The sequence below is a fragment of the Grampus griseus genome, assembly GCF_964374135.1.
Source record: "Grampus griseus genome assembly, chromosome: 14".
Taxonomy (NCBI): domain Eukaryota; kingdom Metazoa; phylum Chordata; class Mammalia; order Artiodactyla; family Delphinidae; genus Grampus; species Grampus griseus.
In genome coordinates, this window is record NC_139008.1 from 2,142,236 (window position 1) to 2,158,677 (window position 16,442).

General features: G+C 48.9%; 1 protein-coding gene across 1 annotated transcript; it reads left to right on the forward strand.

Annotated features, from left to right (window-relative positions):
* Positions 1 to 955: 955 nt before the first annotated feature.
* LOC309832952 (large ribosomal subunit protein uL11-like) lies at positions 956 to 1,517 on the forward strand (the record flags this gene model as incomplete). The annotated part of the gene is given in 2 exon segments (XM_082671017.1): positions 956 to 979; positions 983 to 1,517. Coding segments are annotated over 2 exon segments (495 nt in total). The 3' UTR covers positions 1,454 to 1,517.
* Positions 1,518 to 16,442: the final 14,925 nt, after the last annotated feature.

Here is a 16,442-nt window from a genome sequence, read left to right on the forward strand (position 1 = left end):
CGGCAAGGAACAAACCCCAGTGACTGCGACACACATGGATGAATCAAGCTGGAGACACAAGAGCGCGCTCCCTGTGATGCCATTTATGTGACATTCAAGGACAGGCAAAAGGGGTGGGGGGCTTAGCAACCGGGAAGGAGCATGAGACCCCTCCCCCCTCGAGGCCCGGAAAGGACCAGCGTCTCGAGCCGGATGATCGGCTACGTGGGTGGGTGTGAAACCTCTCCCATCGTGCACTTCAGATTTGGGACGGATACTGTGTGTGTGCTATGCCTTAATTTAAAACAAATCCTTTTTTTTTTTTTAACCAATCAGTTTTGCCTTTCCACAGGAGCGCGGAGGCCCTGTGATTTCTCTTACTGGGACACAGCTGAAATCAGAAGTCACTGCAAGAGGAACTCTCTTCCTGCAACCCAGCAGGTTGGGAATCAGGACAGCTAAGACTAAAAGGGACAGCAGTTGATGGGGACCACCCTTGCTGTTCTCTTCTGAACCTGGCTTTCCCTTCTTGTTTTCTTAATCAGAATGATAACAGTTGCTCAGGGTTAAAAAACAAACAAAAGAAAAGGACACAAAATGAATGCTAGAGGAGAAGACTCAAATCAATAGAATTAGAAATGAAAAAGGAGAAGTAACAACTGACACTGCAGAAATACAAAGGATCATGAGAGATTACTACAAGCAGCTCTATGCCAATAAAACGGACAACCTGGAAGAAATGGACAAATTCTTAGAAATGCACAACTTTCCGAGACTGAACCAGGAAGAAATAGAAAATATAAACAGACCAATCACAAGCACTGAAATTGAAACTGTGATTAAAAATCTTCCAACAGACTAACCCGCGCAAGTGCCCCATCTTCCGGTCTTTCGGTTTTCGGCTCGGAGGAGGCTAAGGTGCAACTCTCTTCGGTCGTCCCGAATCCGGGTTCATCCGACACCAGCCGCCTCCACCATGCCGCCTAAGTTCGACCCCAACTAAATCAAAGTCGTGTACCTGAGGTGCACCGGTGGGGAAGTCGGTGCCACGTCTGCCCTGGCCCCCAAGATCGGCCCCCTGGGTCCGTCTCCAAAAAAAGTTGGTGATGACATCGCCAAGGCAACTGGTGATTGGAAGGGTCTGAGGATTACGGTGAAACTGACCATTCAGAACCGACAGGCCCAGATTGAGGTGGTACCTTCTGCCTCTGCCCTGATCATCAAAGCCCTCAAGGAACCGCCAAGAGACAGAAAGCAGCAGAAAAACATTAAGCACAGTGGAAACATCACTTTTGATGAGATTGTCAGCATTGCCCGACAGATGTGGCATCGATCTTTAGCTAGAGAACTCTCTGGAACCATTAAAGAGATCCTGGGGACCGCCCAGTCTATGGGCTGCAATGTTGATGGCCGCCACCCTCACGACATCATAGATGACATCAACAGTGGTGCAGTGGAATGTCCAGCTAGTTAAGAACTGCAAAGAAAAATAATAAAGGGTTATTTGACAAGCAAAAAAAAAAAAAAAAAAAAAATCTTCCAACAAACAAAAGCCCAGGACCAGATGGCTTTACAGGCCAATTCTATCAAACATTTAGAGAAGAGCTAACACCCATCCTTCTCAAACTCTTACAAAATATAGCAGAGGGAGGAACACTCCCAAACTCGTTCTACGAGGCCACCATCACCCTGATACCAAAACCAGACAAGGATATGACAAAGAAAGAAAACTACAGGCCAATATCACTGATGAACATAGATGCAAAGATCCTCAACAAAATACTAGCAAACAGAATCCAACAGCACATTAAAAGGATCATACACCATGATCAAGTGGGGTTTATTCCAGGAATGCAAGGATTCTTCAATATACGCAAATCAATCAATGTGATAAACCATATTAACAAATTGAAGGAGAAAAACCATATGATCATCTCAATAGATGCAGAAAAAGCTTTCGACAAAATTCAACACCCATTTATGATAAAAACCCTCCAGAAAGTAGGCATAGAGGGAACTTTCCTCAACATAATAAAGGCCACATGGGACAAACCCACAGCCAACATTGTCCTCAATGGTGAAAAACTGAAACCGTTTCCGCTAAGATCAGGAACAAGACAAGGTTGCCCACTCTCACCACTATTATTCAACATAGTTTTGGAAGTTTTAGCCACAGCAATCAGAGAAGAAAAAGAAAAAAAAGGAATCCAAATTGGGAAAGAAGTAAAGCTGTCACTGTTTGCAGATGACATGATACTATACATAGAGAATCCTAAAGATGCTACCAGAAAACTGCTAGAGCTAATCAATGAATTTGGAAACGTTGCAGGATACAAAATTAATGCACAGAAATCTCTTGCATTCCTATACACTAATGATGAAAAATCTGAAAGTGAAATTAAGAAAACACTCCCATTTACCATTGCAACAAAAAGAATAAAATATCTAGGAATAAACCTACCTAAGGAGACAAAAGACCTGTATGCAGAAAATTACAAGACACTGGTGAAAGAAATTAAAGATGATACAAATAGATGGAGAGATATACCATGTTCTTGGATTGGAAGAATCAACATTGTGAAAATAACTCTACTACCCAAAGCAATCTACAGATTCAATGCAACCCCTATCAAACTACCAATGGCATTTTTCACAGAACTAGAACAAAAACTTTCACAATTTATATGGAAACACAAAAGATCCCGAATAGCCAAAGCAATCTTGAGAAAGAAAAATGGAGCTGGAGGAATCAGGCTCCCTGACTTCAGACTATACTACCAAGCTACAGTAATCAAGACAGTATGGTACAGAAATATAGGTCAATGGAACAGGATAGAAAGCCCAGAGATAAACCCACGCACATATGGTCACCTTATCTTTGATAAAAGAGGCAAGAATATACAAGAGAAAAGACAGCCTCTTCAGTAAGTGGTGCTGGGAAAACTGGACAGCTACATGTAACAGAATGAAATGAGAACACTCCCTAACACCATACACAAAAATAAACTCAAAATGGATTAAAGACCTAAATATAAGGCCAGACACCATCAAACTCTTAGAGGAAAACATAGGCAGAACACTCTATGACATAAATCACAGCAAGATCCTTTTTGATCCACCTCCTAGAGAAATGGAAGTAAAAACAAAAATAAACAAATGGGACCTAATGAAACTGCAAAGCTTTTGCACAGCAAAGGAAACCATAAACAAGACGAAAAGACAACCCTCAGAATGGGAGAAAATATTTGCAAATGAAGCAAGTGACAAAGGATTAATCTCCAAAATTTACAAGCAGCTCATGCAGCTCAATATTAAAAAAACAAACAACCCAATCAAAAAATGGGCAGAAGACCTAAATAGACATTTCTCCAAAGAAGATATACAGACTGCCAACAGACACATGAAAGAATGCTCAACATCATTAATCATTAGAGAAATGCAAATCAAAACTACAATGAGATATCATGTCACACCAGTCAGAATGGCCATCCTCAAAAAATCTAGAAACAATAAATGCTGGAGAGGGTGTGGAGAAAAGGGAACACTCTTGCATTGCTGGTGGGAATGGGAATTGGTACAGCCACTATGGAGAACAGTATGGAGGTTCCTCAAAAAACTAAAAATAGAACTCCCATACGACCCAGCAATCCCACTACTGGGCATATACCCTGAGAAAACCATAATTCAAAGAGAGTCATGTACCACAATGTTCATTGCAGCTCTATTTACAACAGCCAGGACATGGAAGCAACCTAAGTGCCCATCGACAGATGAATGGATAAAGAAGATGTGGCACATATATACAATGGAATATTACTCAGCCATAAAAAGGAACGAAACTGAGTTATTTGCAGTGAGGTGGATGCACCTAGAGACTGTCTTACAGAGTGAAGTAAGTCAGAAAGAGAAAGACAAATACTGTATGCTAACACATATATGGAATCTAAACAAACAAACAAAGAAAAAATTGTCATGAAGAACCTAGGGGCAAGACGGGAATAAAGACGCAGACCTCCTAGAGAGAATGGACTTGAGGACACAGGGAGGGGGAAGGGTAAGCTGGGACAAAGTGAGAGAGTGGCATGGACATATATACACTACCAAACGTAAAACAGATAGCTAGCGGGAAGCAGCCGCATAGCACAGGGAGGTCAGCTCCGTGCTTTGTGACTACCTAGAGGGGTGGGATGGGGAGGGAGATGCAAGAGGGAAGAGATATGGGGACATATGTATATGTATAACTGATTCACTTTGTTATAAAGCAGAAACTAACACACCATTGTAAAGCAATTATACTCCAATAAAGATGTTAAAAAAAAAAAAGAATACTAGAATTTTCCCCTTCGTCCACCCAGCCACCATTCCCCAGACGTCCGACTAGAGCAGTTTCTTACACATGCTAGTGCTTTCTTCCAGAAACTCCCTCTATGCCCCTGTCTCAGTAAAGGCCTCACAGAATTCCACTCGATGGAGGGATCTTGCTTTCGAGGAGCATTTGTGTGGTTTCAAGTTTATTCCCATTAAAAACAATGCTACCGTTAACATCAGCGTGCACAGAAAGATGGACAAGTCTGCCTGTGAGATAATTCTTAGAAGTGGAATTCTTGGGTTGATTCACTTATGCTGGTACAGATTGTCAAATCCACAGCGTATTGGACTACCTGCTTCCCGTTTCTCTCGCCAATACAACGTTTTATCGAGTGTTTTGATCTCTGCCAGTCTGACAGTGGAAAAAAGGCATCTCCCTGTTGTATTACTTCGCATTCATTCATTGTAAATTGATTGGTCTGTTCATATTCTGCTTGTTCACATCCTTTAAGCATTTTTCTCTTGGGTCGAGTTCTCTAATTCTGGAGTCAGCAAACTGCAGTGGAGGGCCCACCCCTGCACTGCCCATCCTGCCCCACTGGCCAGATCCGGCCACATGGCAAGAACAGAGCAGAGCCGTTTCCACAGGGACCTTCTGGCTCTCAGAGCCTCAGGTATTTACTATCTGGACCTTTACAGAAGAAGTGTGCCGATTCCTGCACCTCCCTGATTTCCTCTGAGAGTTCTCTGTAAACTAAGGAAATAGCTCTCTCAGATAAATTCAGTTTTGCATCAAATTCGTCACTCTACTCTACCTCCTACCCCCAACTCTGTCCAAAATAACCAAGTCAGAAGTACCTTTAAAAGCAGAGCACTCTCATTTGGAAACACTTTGGTCTATGTTAATTTAGGGGTGGTGCTTTCATTTTACACACGTGGCCATTGAGGCTCAGAGCCACCGGTGACTTTCCCGAGGTCACACAGCTAGTACGCGGCAGAGCCGGGGCAGACGCCCTTTCTGCCTGGCTCCAGGTCCGTAGATCTTTCCACTTGGAGGAGCCTGCCTCTCAGTGGACGGGTCCAGCACCGGGGGATGGCGCTGACTGTACAAAGCAGAGTGTGACAGGTGTTGCTGTGGTACCTGCAGGATTTGTGAAGTATGTGGACAGAGCCTGGGGCCCCGCTCTGTCACCGCCACACTCGAGTATGAGGACGTACATTCCAGAGTTGGATTTGGGGTGAGAAGGAAGGTTACACCCCTGACACAGAAACCACCCGGGGAGGATGGAGCCCTTGCTCCAGCTCACCCACTTGTGAGGAGCTGGGAGGACCAGAGGACTGTGACATAAGACATGAGCCTGGGGAGCTTGACTGCGGGACTCGACCAGCGAAGACAGAGTGTTGTTGCCAGAGGCAGGAGCGGGGACCCTTCATTACCCCGCGGCACTGGCCCATTGCACCAATCTGACAGCGACCGTTATATTCTCAGAGCCCTGAACAAAACACAACCAAAAAGGTCACCCCCCTGGAAACAGTCACCCCATTAAAACCATCGACCCACAAGCAGGAGCTGCTCAAGGAGACTTTGGGGAAAGGTGTACGGGGCGTGTTCCTTGCGTGTGAAGCGCACAAGCCGTGTTCTTCCTATGCGCCGTGGCACGGGTGACGAGGCTGGCACCTGGGAATCTGCCAGTCTCATTTTCCTTTAGCAGAAAAGCGGTTTTAAGGGGCTTCCTTGATAGTCCTCTTTTCCTTTTCTTTCTGTTCCCGTATTTAAATCAATCAAAATGCTCCAGACCTCTTGGATAATGCAGTACGTCTACAGGGTAGATTTCCTTCAATCCTCTCGGCTGCCCTGGAAGATCAGGACTGCAGAGCAGGACACTAAGAAAGGAAGTCCACTCGGCGCGGGGTGGGGAAAGCCGCACTCCAGCCCCAGGTCCGGACCCGAGCGTCCATCCTCTTATCCTCCCCGGATCTCAGGAGTAACAGCAACGGGAAGAGTATAGCACATCTCGAGTTTGCTCATTTCATGCTTGGTGTAACTGACAAGACTGAAAAGAATCAGTATTAATATCCTGATTTCACTGGGGAGAGATGACTCCCAGAGAGCTGAAGGGATGACAGGCCGGCCCAGGTGGGCAGTCACGACGGGAAGCCGCGTCTGGGCCATAGCCCGAAGCTCCTTCCCACCCCCCGCCTCAGCCTCCGACCCAGAAGGCGGACCGTGGACCTCCTGAGGCCTTTCCCCCTTGATCTGACCTCTTTTAACCCAAGTTTCACAGATCTGGTCACACTCTGCGTCGGGGTGGTCATCTGGGCATTCCGGCCCTCGCGGGACTTCACCATCGTCCCGATTACCAGGACGCACTCACTGTCTCCAAGGCCAAGTGTGGGGACAAAGCAAGAGAGGACGGAAGGCAGTTTTAAACTCCTGGGAGGAGCTCTGTTTATCAGCATCTGGTGTCCCTTTTCACCATAATCACCTGAGCACTGGGACTCGATCTGGCCCTTCACGCATGAAGTGCTATCATCAGCAAACCAGGCACCGCAAGGTTTCCATTGGAAAGGTGGAGAAACGCATGTCGGAAAGTGGAGAAGTTAGTTGGGATGTTGCCCCACCAGCACAGTCTCAGCCTGGAACCTTCCACTGACTGCTGGACTCTCTGAGTCCCACCATCGCCCACACTCGCCTCCCGCCATCCTTCCTTCCCTCAATCCTTTCCTCTAGTTTGAGTCTCTGCCACCCTCTGGTCATGGCAACACGACTGTAGGGCCTGAACTATTTAGAGGAGGATGTCTGGGTCTCTCGTTCCTTCTGTGTGTCCCCGACGGTACCTGGTACAGTGTCACCCAGACAGTGCCCACTGAGTGATTCAAACAAGGGCCACCACCTTTAGAAGAAGAGTTAGGTTTACAAGTCATTTTAAAAGATCACATAGGGACTTCCCTGGTGGTGCAGTGGATAAGAATCCGCCTGCCAATGCAGGGGACACAGGTTCGAGCCCTGGTCCGGGAGGATCCCACATGTCGTGGAGCAACTAAGCCCGCGCGCCACAACTGCTGAGCCTGCACTCTAGAACTGCGAGCCACAACTACTGAGCCTGCGCTCTAGAGCCCGTGAGCCACAACTACTGAAGCCAGCAGGCTTAGAGTCCAGGCTCCGCAACAAGAGAAGCCACCGCAAGGAGAAGCCCGCGCACTGCAACGAAAACCCAACACAGCCAAAAATAAATAAAATTAAATCTTAAAAAAATGAAAAATAAAAGATCACATAAAGGATTAATGGATAAACAAACTGTGGTCCGTCCACACAATGGAATATTATTCAGCCTTAAAAAGGAAGGAAATTCTGACGCCTGCTACAACATGGGTGAACCTTGAGGAGATCATGCTCAGTGACATAAGCCAGACACAGAAGAACAAATACTGCAGGATGCCACTTACATGGGGTCCTAGAGGAGTCAAATTCATAGAGACAGAAAGTAGAAGGGTGGTTTCTAGGGGCTGGAGAAGGGGATGGGGAGTTGTTTAATGACGACAGAGTTTCAGTTCGGGAGGATGGAAAGTTCTGGAGATGGATGGTGGAGATGGTTGTACAACAATGTGAATGTACTTAATACCCCTGAACTGTACACTTAAAAGTGGTTAAGATGTAAATTTTATGTCATGTGTATTTTACCACAATTTAAAAAAAAAATCACACAAAGGAACATTTGTACACAGAGTCAGGACTGTACGGGCTGGTGGGACTGACAGACTTCCTTTTTGATATGGATGCTACTAAGATGCACAGCCATCCAAACCATTTTGCTGGGATGTGAGGAGGCTGAGTCAGTCCCAGGCTCCCTTTGCCCTCTGACCAGCCCCGGCCCACAGCGGGGACCATCATTTCTTTACAGCTGCCAGGCGCTTAGAGAGAAGTGGAGACTCAGGGCAAGGACAGAAGTGGAACACTGTAGCTAAATTCCTGTCCTCGCATTAACCTACGGCTAGGGACTTCCGGCACCCAATAACCACAGAGGAGGCACCCAATAATCGTCCAGTGATGGACCAACGTTTCTTTCCTTCCTTGGGAGGCTGGTAGCCTTTTACACTTTGTCAGGAGAAATTCTTTCCTACCACAAATCAAAGGTTTGGGGGCAGGCTGGGCACAGATGGGTTTGGTCCACAGGACCCGGTTTGTGGGGATGGTCCTCTGCAGACACTCGCCAGACCAGGTGCCAGGAAGCTGGGAGCTCCGACACACGCCCCATCAAGCAGGCCCTGCTCCCTGCACCATAACTGTCTCCCTGGGGCCCCTCCAACTGTGCTCTGAACTCTGAAGGGACAGAGAAGCCCTCTCCCTTCCCTGTGCCGAAAGTTCAGGAGACCACGGGGGGCCCTTCCAGCCTGGGCAGTGTGCTGGGGGGGCGGGTCAGTGTCACGGGGGTGGGGACTTCAGGCACGAGGCCACTAGGACCTCATCCTGGCTTTGCGGGGAACCTGGGCCCCTCCTGGTTCCACACTCTCCCCGTGGGAGGGGCTGTCCTTCCCCCTGCCCTCCCCTCCCCTCCCCTCCCCTCCCAGGGGCTCCACCTTCTCGGGAGCCTCCGCGTCAGGCCCGGCTGTGGTCTGGAAACTTCCTGTCCTTTCAGGTCTTAGAAATGTTCTTTTCCTCCTTCTGGGGCAGGGGCACCGAGGGGCGCCCTGCCGGGCCCGCCCCCCCTTTCATCCCTTTCTTCTCTGAGGGGCTGGGGACTTTGCCAGGCGGGGCCACCCAGAGACAGACGGTCCGAGAGGAACTCGGAGGCGGGATACAGGGAGATGGAAAGTGGAGATAAAGTTCTCCAAACGCAGGCGGGGAGAGGGAGCTAGAGATGGAGCCAGAGGGGAAAGGGGGAAAGAGATGGTGAGAGAGGGATGGCGGTCCGGTAGCGCTGGACCAGAAAAGCGAGCCCCTCCTGACCCCCGCACGGCGCCGCGACTCCGCGCCGCCCGCCGAGGACCCCGGGCCCCCCGCGTGCCCCCCTCCGCACGACCGCGCCGCCCCAGCGCGCCCCCGCCGTCCCCCGTGTCCCCACCCCCGCGTCCGCCGCGCCTACCTGGGCCGCTCAGGCTCCGCGCAGGCCGCCGTCTTCCCCCCGGGGCCGCGGCCCTCGGTCCCCACCGCCCGGACCGTCCGAGGGGCGCAGCCGACCCAGGGGCTGCAGGGCCGGTAGGGGGCCGCGCGCCACACGGGCAGCAGTCCGGAGGCCAAAGGAGGCAAAAGAGAGAAAAAAGGAGAGAAAGTGTGTCACAGGCTGGGAGGGGGGAGGGGAATGCAAAACCCGACAGGAAATGAGACTAAAAAAAAATGCAAAAGGTTAGAAAAAGAGATAAGGAAGAGGGGGAGGGGAGGGGCGGAGCCTGGGTCCCGGCCGCGGGGAGGGCGGCGAGGAGGTGGGGCGGGAGGGCTGGGCCCGGGGCCGCGAGACCCCGGCAGGCCTGGGGAGGCCCCGCCCCGGGTCGCGTGAGGCTGGACCCCTGCCTGGGCCGCAGTCCCCAGCCGGCTCCGACACCAAGAGCCCGGCGCGGCCGTGGGAAGGGACACCCCCTTGAAGGCTCTCCAGGCTCTGCGTGGGAGGGAGGTTGGAGCAGCTGCCCTCTCGGAGGAATTGGCCCCGTTTTGAAGAACTCCCAGAGGCGTCACTGCCATCTGCGGGGGAGGCTTTTCCCACAGAGAAGTGGGAAGCAAGGGATCCTGCAGCCTTGGGCACCCCCAGGGCTCTTCTCTCCCTCAGCCTCTGTTCCGGAAGCTTCCTGGGGCTTGCCTGGCGGTCAGCACACCTCCGAGGGCCGCACACACCCCTCCTGGACCCGTGATGGCGACAGTCTGTCACCCCGCTGCCTCTGGCCCTCCGCACCCCCCCTCCCCCGCGCAGTGCTCTCAGACTCAGCACCTGTAGGGGAAATTGAGACTTTTGGATGTCATCGGTTTAATAATTTGGCCCCAAAGCTGCGTCCCAGGCCCCTGGGTGTGTTACTGTCTCAGGGCTGTAAGGGGGGGAAGGTCCCAAGGGTTTTTCTGAATTATGAACTTAAAAATCTGGGCCAACCAGGCACATCCAGAGAACTTTGGGTTCTGCTCATGTACCGGTTTCCCCAGCCCCTGCACCTCTCCTTCTACTCTGCCTCAGTGACCCTTGACTTCTGTCCCTCCCTCACCTCTTGATTCCCCCCATTACAGCTGGAGAACATTCCCTCCCGTTTCATGTTGTAAGTTCTTTGAGAAAAGTTCCTTGAGCTCCTGTAGGGAAAGGCGTTCAGTAAATTAAGCAGCTAAGCACGAAGATCAACAAATGATGGTGCTGTGGTCCAAGCACAGGAGACTAAAATCTTGGCGGTTTTGAGGAGTGTAGGTGACGGAGGCACATGGGCCAGGAACTAAAGGAGACATGAGTCTGCTTTCTGCACAGCATGTTCAAAAACTTAATCAGGAACCACAGAGAGAAAGTTCCTAAAATAAATGCCAAGGCCCACAGCATCCAGGTCCTCCATCCCCAGTGACTCGCTGGGGACCTGGGTGGAATCTCGCTTGCACTTGGTGAACCTTTAAATCAGCCCGTGTCGTTTTGGAGGGGAGCTCTGGTTTTCCTCATGCAGGGTACGAAGGGCAGGCAGGCCTTAAGTCAACAACAAAAACTGATAGAAATTCTGCAAAAATGCTTGATGAGTTTTCATGAAGCGAACACACCCAAGTTACCAAGACAGAGAATTTTGCACCCCAGAAGTCCCCCTTACGCACCCCTACTTGTCAGCCCCTCCCCCCCACCAAGGATAAACCACTTTCCGACCTCCAGCAGCATAGGTCAGTTTTGCCAGATGTCTTGTCTCTAAAGTTCAGAAACTTTATATAAATGGAGACATCCATAGATGCCCTTCTGGGTCTAGCTTCTTTCGTTCAATAGTATGTTTTTCAGATCTAGCCATGGGATTACATGCAGGTATGGTTTCTTGAAGACATGTTGTCTCTTTTCCTCCCCAACACCTTATTAGACTTTTGAAACATTCGGAAGAGTTAGAAGGCTTGTACGGTGAATACCCATATATCCCACCACCTAATTCTACAGTGAACATTTTGCTCTATTTGCTTTATCACATACGTACCCATCTGTCCCCTCTAGCCATCGATCCTTCTTTTTTGTTTTTTTGATGCGTTTCAAAGTTGATGACATCAACATACTTCACCTTTAAGTACTTTATCATGCGTATCATTAACTAGAGAGATTTTTTAGGTGAAATTTACCTACAGATGTTAATGATATCATAAAATGAGTTTTGACAAATGTATACACCGTGTAACCCCAATCCCTGTGAAGATATAGAACTGTGTGGTCCAGTACGGCAGCCACTACCCACACTTGAACATGTGGCTAGTGTGAATAAGGAACCGTACTTTAAATTCCATTTAATTTTAATTAAAATCTAAAAACTGCTACTCAATTCTGTTACTGGAAAACTTTTAAGTATGTTGGGAGCATCCTGAGTATATTAATCTGCTTTTTCAACTGTAAATTTTATAAAAGCTAAATACAGGTGAAGTATTTTCAAGGAAAATTGAGGTGCTGTAAGTGTAAAAACTGCACCAGGCTTTGAAGACATGGTACGTAAAAAGGAATGCAGGACATCTCACTCATAGTTTTGATATTGATTGCATGTTGAAATAATAATATTCCGGATATGTTGGATTCAATAAAATATTAAAATGAATTTCATGTTTCTTTTTTAATGTTGCCACTAGAAAATTTTAAATTTTACATCATATTTTTATGGGACAGTATGGATATAATGTAGAACACTACCATCACCCAGGAAGTTCCCTCCTGCCCAGGCGTGCCCTTTTAAAACCTGATTCTTCTGTGACCCCAGGGCGAAGGTGATGCGAATGTCTTTGAAGGACGATAGTTCGAGACTACAAACTAAATGCAAACATTCACCTCCTCTTTTGGAAACCTGCTGGAATGACAGCAAAGAACAGTGGGCGATGAGTTAATCCAGGTGCTAGGAAAGTAAGCGAGTGGACAGGTGAATAGAAGGCAGATGAACAGAGGCCCCAGCTCAGAGCAGGCAGGGGGAGAGGCGGCAGCAAAGATGGGAGTGGTTCTCTCACTGGGAACCCCACAGATCTGTTGGGTTTGAGGGTAGAGCAGGGTGGCATGAGGGGCAGACACTGAATGATGGATGGATGGAATTGCTGAGTGTAGAGTTCCCTGGGCACTCCCCGCCTCTGACCTTCCACCGTGCGCCTTAAGCTTCTCCCTTAGGCGAAGCCAGAGAAGTATTTCTAAGGACACCTGCTCTGAGGGAGGGTCAAGGGCTCTTGGAATGAGGGCAGCGGCCCAAGGAGACCCCTTCCCATGTGACATTTAGCAGAAGGGCAGCCTGCCTAGACCTCTCTCTGCCCGGGCCCCCTAGGGCAGTGCTTTCTGAACTGTGTGTAGTGAAAGACATCCTCCATCCCCCAGCCTTAAGAAAAATTCTCATCTGTTACAGACTGATACTTTTGTAAATTATAATAAAAATGAATTTAGAAAATCGATTTAAAAAGATGCTCAAGGTACAGGCCCGCTGATCGCGCTTGGTTATCGTGGCAACGTCAAAACGCTGTAAAGGCTTGTGGATGCTCAGTCTTGATCTCTGTTCTCATCGCACTCGTCGAGGACTAGCGCGCAGGAGGACACGGGTCCACGGGCCAGATTTTGCGTGGTGCGGCCCTGGAGGGAAGGCAGCCTGCTGCCCTGCCCTGAGAGCCCAGCCAGCCTCTCTACGAGGAGGTCGGGAAACGTCAGTCACCCTGGGCCTTCGCAGAGATGGGCAGAAACCAGCAGCTTGAAAGTGAGGAATCTAGATGAACAAATAGGACAACTGTCTCCCAAGGGTGCAGAGGAAATGGGTAGCACTGGGAAGGGAACAGAGTATAATGACCCGAAACACCCTCTAATGAGTGTCCTCGGAGAGAGGCAAGCAGAAATCACGCCCGTAAGATAGGAACAGATTGCTATGAAACGGGCTGCTTGAAGAAAGGACAGTTCACGGAAATTAAAAATACAGTTGCAGGGGCTTCCCTGGTGGCGCAGTGGTTGGGAGTCCGCCTGCCGATGCGGGGGACGCGAGTTCGTGCCCCGGTCCGGGAAGATCCCACATGCCGCGCAGCGGCTGGGCCCGTGAGCCATGGCCGCTGAGCCTGCGCGTCCGGAGCCTGTGCTCCGCAACGGGAGAGGCCACAACAGTGAGAGGCGCACGTACCGGGAAAAAAAAAAAACAAAACAGTTGCCAAAATAATAGGAAAAATAAATAAAATTTAATAGAAGGGCTGGTAGAAGATGTCTGTCGAGTGTGTCTCCTAGGCTGGAAGCCAAAACAAATGAAACCCACCAAGACGGGAAAAGTACGAGAGAAAAGTTGAGACATAAATCATCAACACGAAAAGTTCCTTGTCCACTTAGAAAGCCTTCCAGGCAGGAAAGGAGAAACTAGAGGGAGGAGTTAATCATGAAATGATAATAATATTTACCAGAGCTGCAGAGTGACATGATTCTCCACAGTGAGAGGGGCCAGTGAGAAGTAATGCAATAAATAAAAAAAGACCTGCCTCTAGATACATTCTCATGAAATTTCAGGAGAGAAAAGGAGAAGACGGATAATGAGAAGATTCTGAGACCTTGTAGCCGGGCGTGGGAAGAACACTGATGCCGAGGCTCAAATGGGGCTCAGGGTTCTCACCAGCAACACTGCATTGTCTTCCAGCGAGGAGATAATGAAGTCATGCTTCAACGTTCTCACGAAAACTTACTTTAAATGTGGAGTCCTGTATTCAACCAAATTTTTGATCGAGTGTGAGCAAAATAAACACATTCTTAGACATGCAGGGGCTTTGGAAATTTATCCCCTAAGCACTTCTCCAGAAATACAATTACTTTTCTTTTTTTTTAACTTTTAAAAAAGTGTTTGTTATGGGAAATTTCAAAAATAAACAAAACTAGAGAACATAACATAATGAAGCCTCATGTACCCCTAAGTCAGTTTCAACAATTATCAACTCATTACCAATCTTGTCTATGCTCCAACACACTTCCCTCCATTTCCAGATTATTTTGAGTCACGTCCCAAATATCATATAATTTCATCTGTAAATATATAGGCATATATATGAAAAGAAAAGGATACCTGAAAAACAAAACAGTGACTTCCCTCGTGGTCCAGTGGTAAAGAATCTGCCTTACAATGCAGGGGACGCGGGTTCCATCCCTGGTCGGGGAACTAAGATCCCACATGCCGCAGGGCAACTAAGCCCACGTGCCACAACTGCTGAGCTCGCACGCCTCAACTAGAGTGCCCGCGTGCCGAGAACTACAGAGACCACGGACTCTGGAGCCCGCGCCACAACCCGAGTAGAGAAAACGCCGTAACTAGAGAGAAGCCCGCGTGCCACAATGAAAGATCCCACACGCCACAACAAAGATCCCGTGTGCCACAACAGACCAAAATAAAGTAAATAAATATTAAAAAAATAAAAAGGTTTTTAAAAAAACACCCATGGAACGTATACTACCCACAGAATGTAAGAGTAATGTATACTGTGGACTCTGGGTGACTATGATCTGTTGTTGCAGGTTCATGTACCGCTCTGATGGGGAATGTTGATAAAGTGGGAGGCTGTGCATGTGGCAGGGGCAGGGGCAGGGGAGAAGAACAATTACTTGAGAAGGTACTACAATGAAATGAAAAAGAAATCTAGGGAAGAGAAAGACATGGGATCCAGGAAAGAGTAAAATAAATCCATGAAAATAATAAAAAGGAATAGCAACTATGCAGGAGGCCTAAAAAAAAAGTCAGGATGTATCTGAGCTTTCAGTCAGATCCTCGCCACCCGAAGAACTGGAAAGCACTGTGAAGTTACTGGATTGGACAAAGTATGACGTCAGATGGATCTGAAAGGCGTATTTGGTGAAAAGTGGTCATTTCTAAGGGATTGAAGTAGGAAGGAGCGAGGCGGGTCAAAGGGTCTTCACCGGATGTCCTTCTATACCAGAAACGGTGTATTTCCATACTGTGTAAGTCTTTTGTAATAAAAATAAATCACGTCTACAAGAAACGGGTGGGAGAAGCCAGGAGGGAACCGATCAGTTTAGTTCCCATGTCTCCCTGCGTTCAAGTTATGATCTGAGCCCCTGCTGGGCTCGCAGGGTCGCTCACATCACCGGATGTATGTTCAGAGAAAACCTCTATTGTATCTGGAAGTTATCCTGTCTTCCTTCTGGGTCCCCCTCCACATTAGTAGGAGAAATAAAGCTTGTAGCTCTATCTGCCTTAAAATATAGCCCAATCCAGTAACTTAACAGTCCTTTTAGGTTTTCTGGAATAAAAATGTTTAGTCTCTCCTACGGCTGCCCCTCCCTCTGTGCTCCCTACAAGATGCACCCGAGTGTGAGGGAGGAAAGTGGCTTGGAGGACCTGAGGACCACGAGGAAGACGTCTCTTTCATGCCTGGTTGCCCCTCACCCTGCGGGAATTCAGGGCTGACCTCCAGCTCCAGGAGGGTCCTGGGCTGCTTCCCTCTTGACTTGGGTGAGCATCTGCCGTGGTCTTACCCAGTCCGAAGGCCCCCTGCAGCCTCTGCTCCGGGGTCTCTTCGAGTGCTGTAGCAGACTCTCACTCACCATCCGTGCCACCTGTCACGGGGGAGCTTGGGACGAGCTTGGGAAAGCCCAGGCTTCAGGTCTCTCTGCGCAGGACAGGCTGCGGCAATCAGGTTTTGCAAGGGGCAGACCCACAGCCACGCCTGAGAGAGGTCCTTTCAGTATCCTCTCTCTGTCCCCTTTGTGCAACTATTGGGACAGCTCCAGGAGACCCCACTTTCGCAAACGTGGGGCAGGGGGGCTGAAGGGGAAGGTGATCCCAGCTGGAGTCTAGCCTGATCCCTCTGCGAGCACTGGAGCTTGGGGTTGGTTAACCACTGCCTGAGGGCTTCCAGGGCGAGGTGTGTGTAACAGGGCTTCTCTCAAGAGGGGATCACCTTGAACCAGCCTCTCAGAAACGGAAAGGACAGAACAGCAGGGAGCCGTGTCACAGCTGCCTAACTGGAGGCAGGTCATGAAATTAGTTCCGTTCCTGGAATTGTCAGCTCTGTTTGC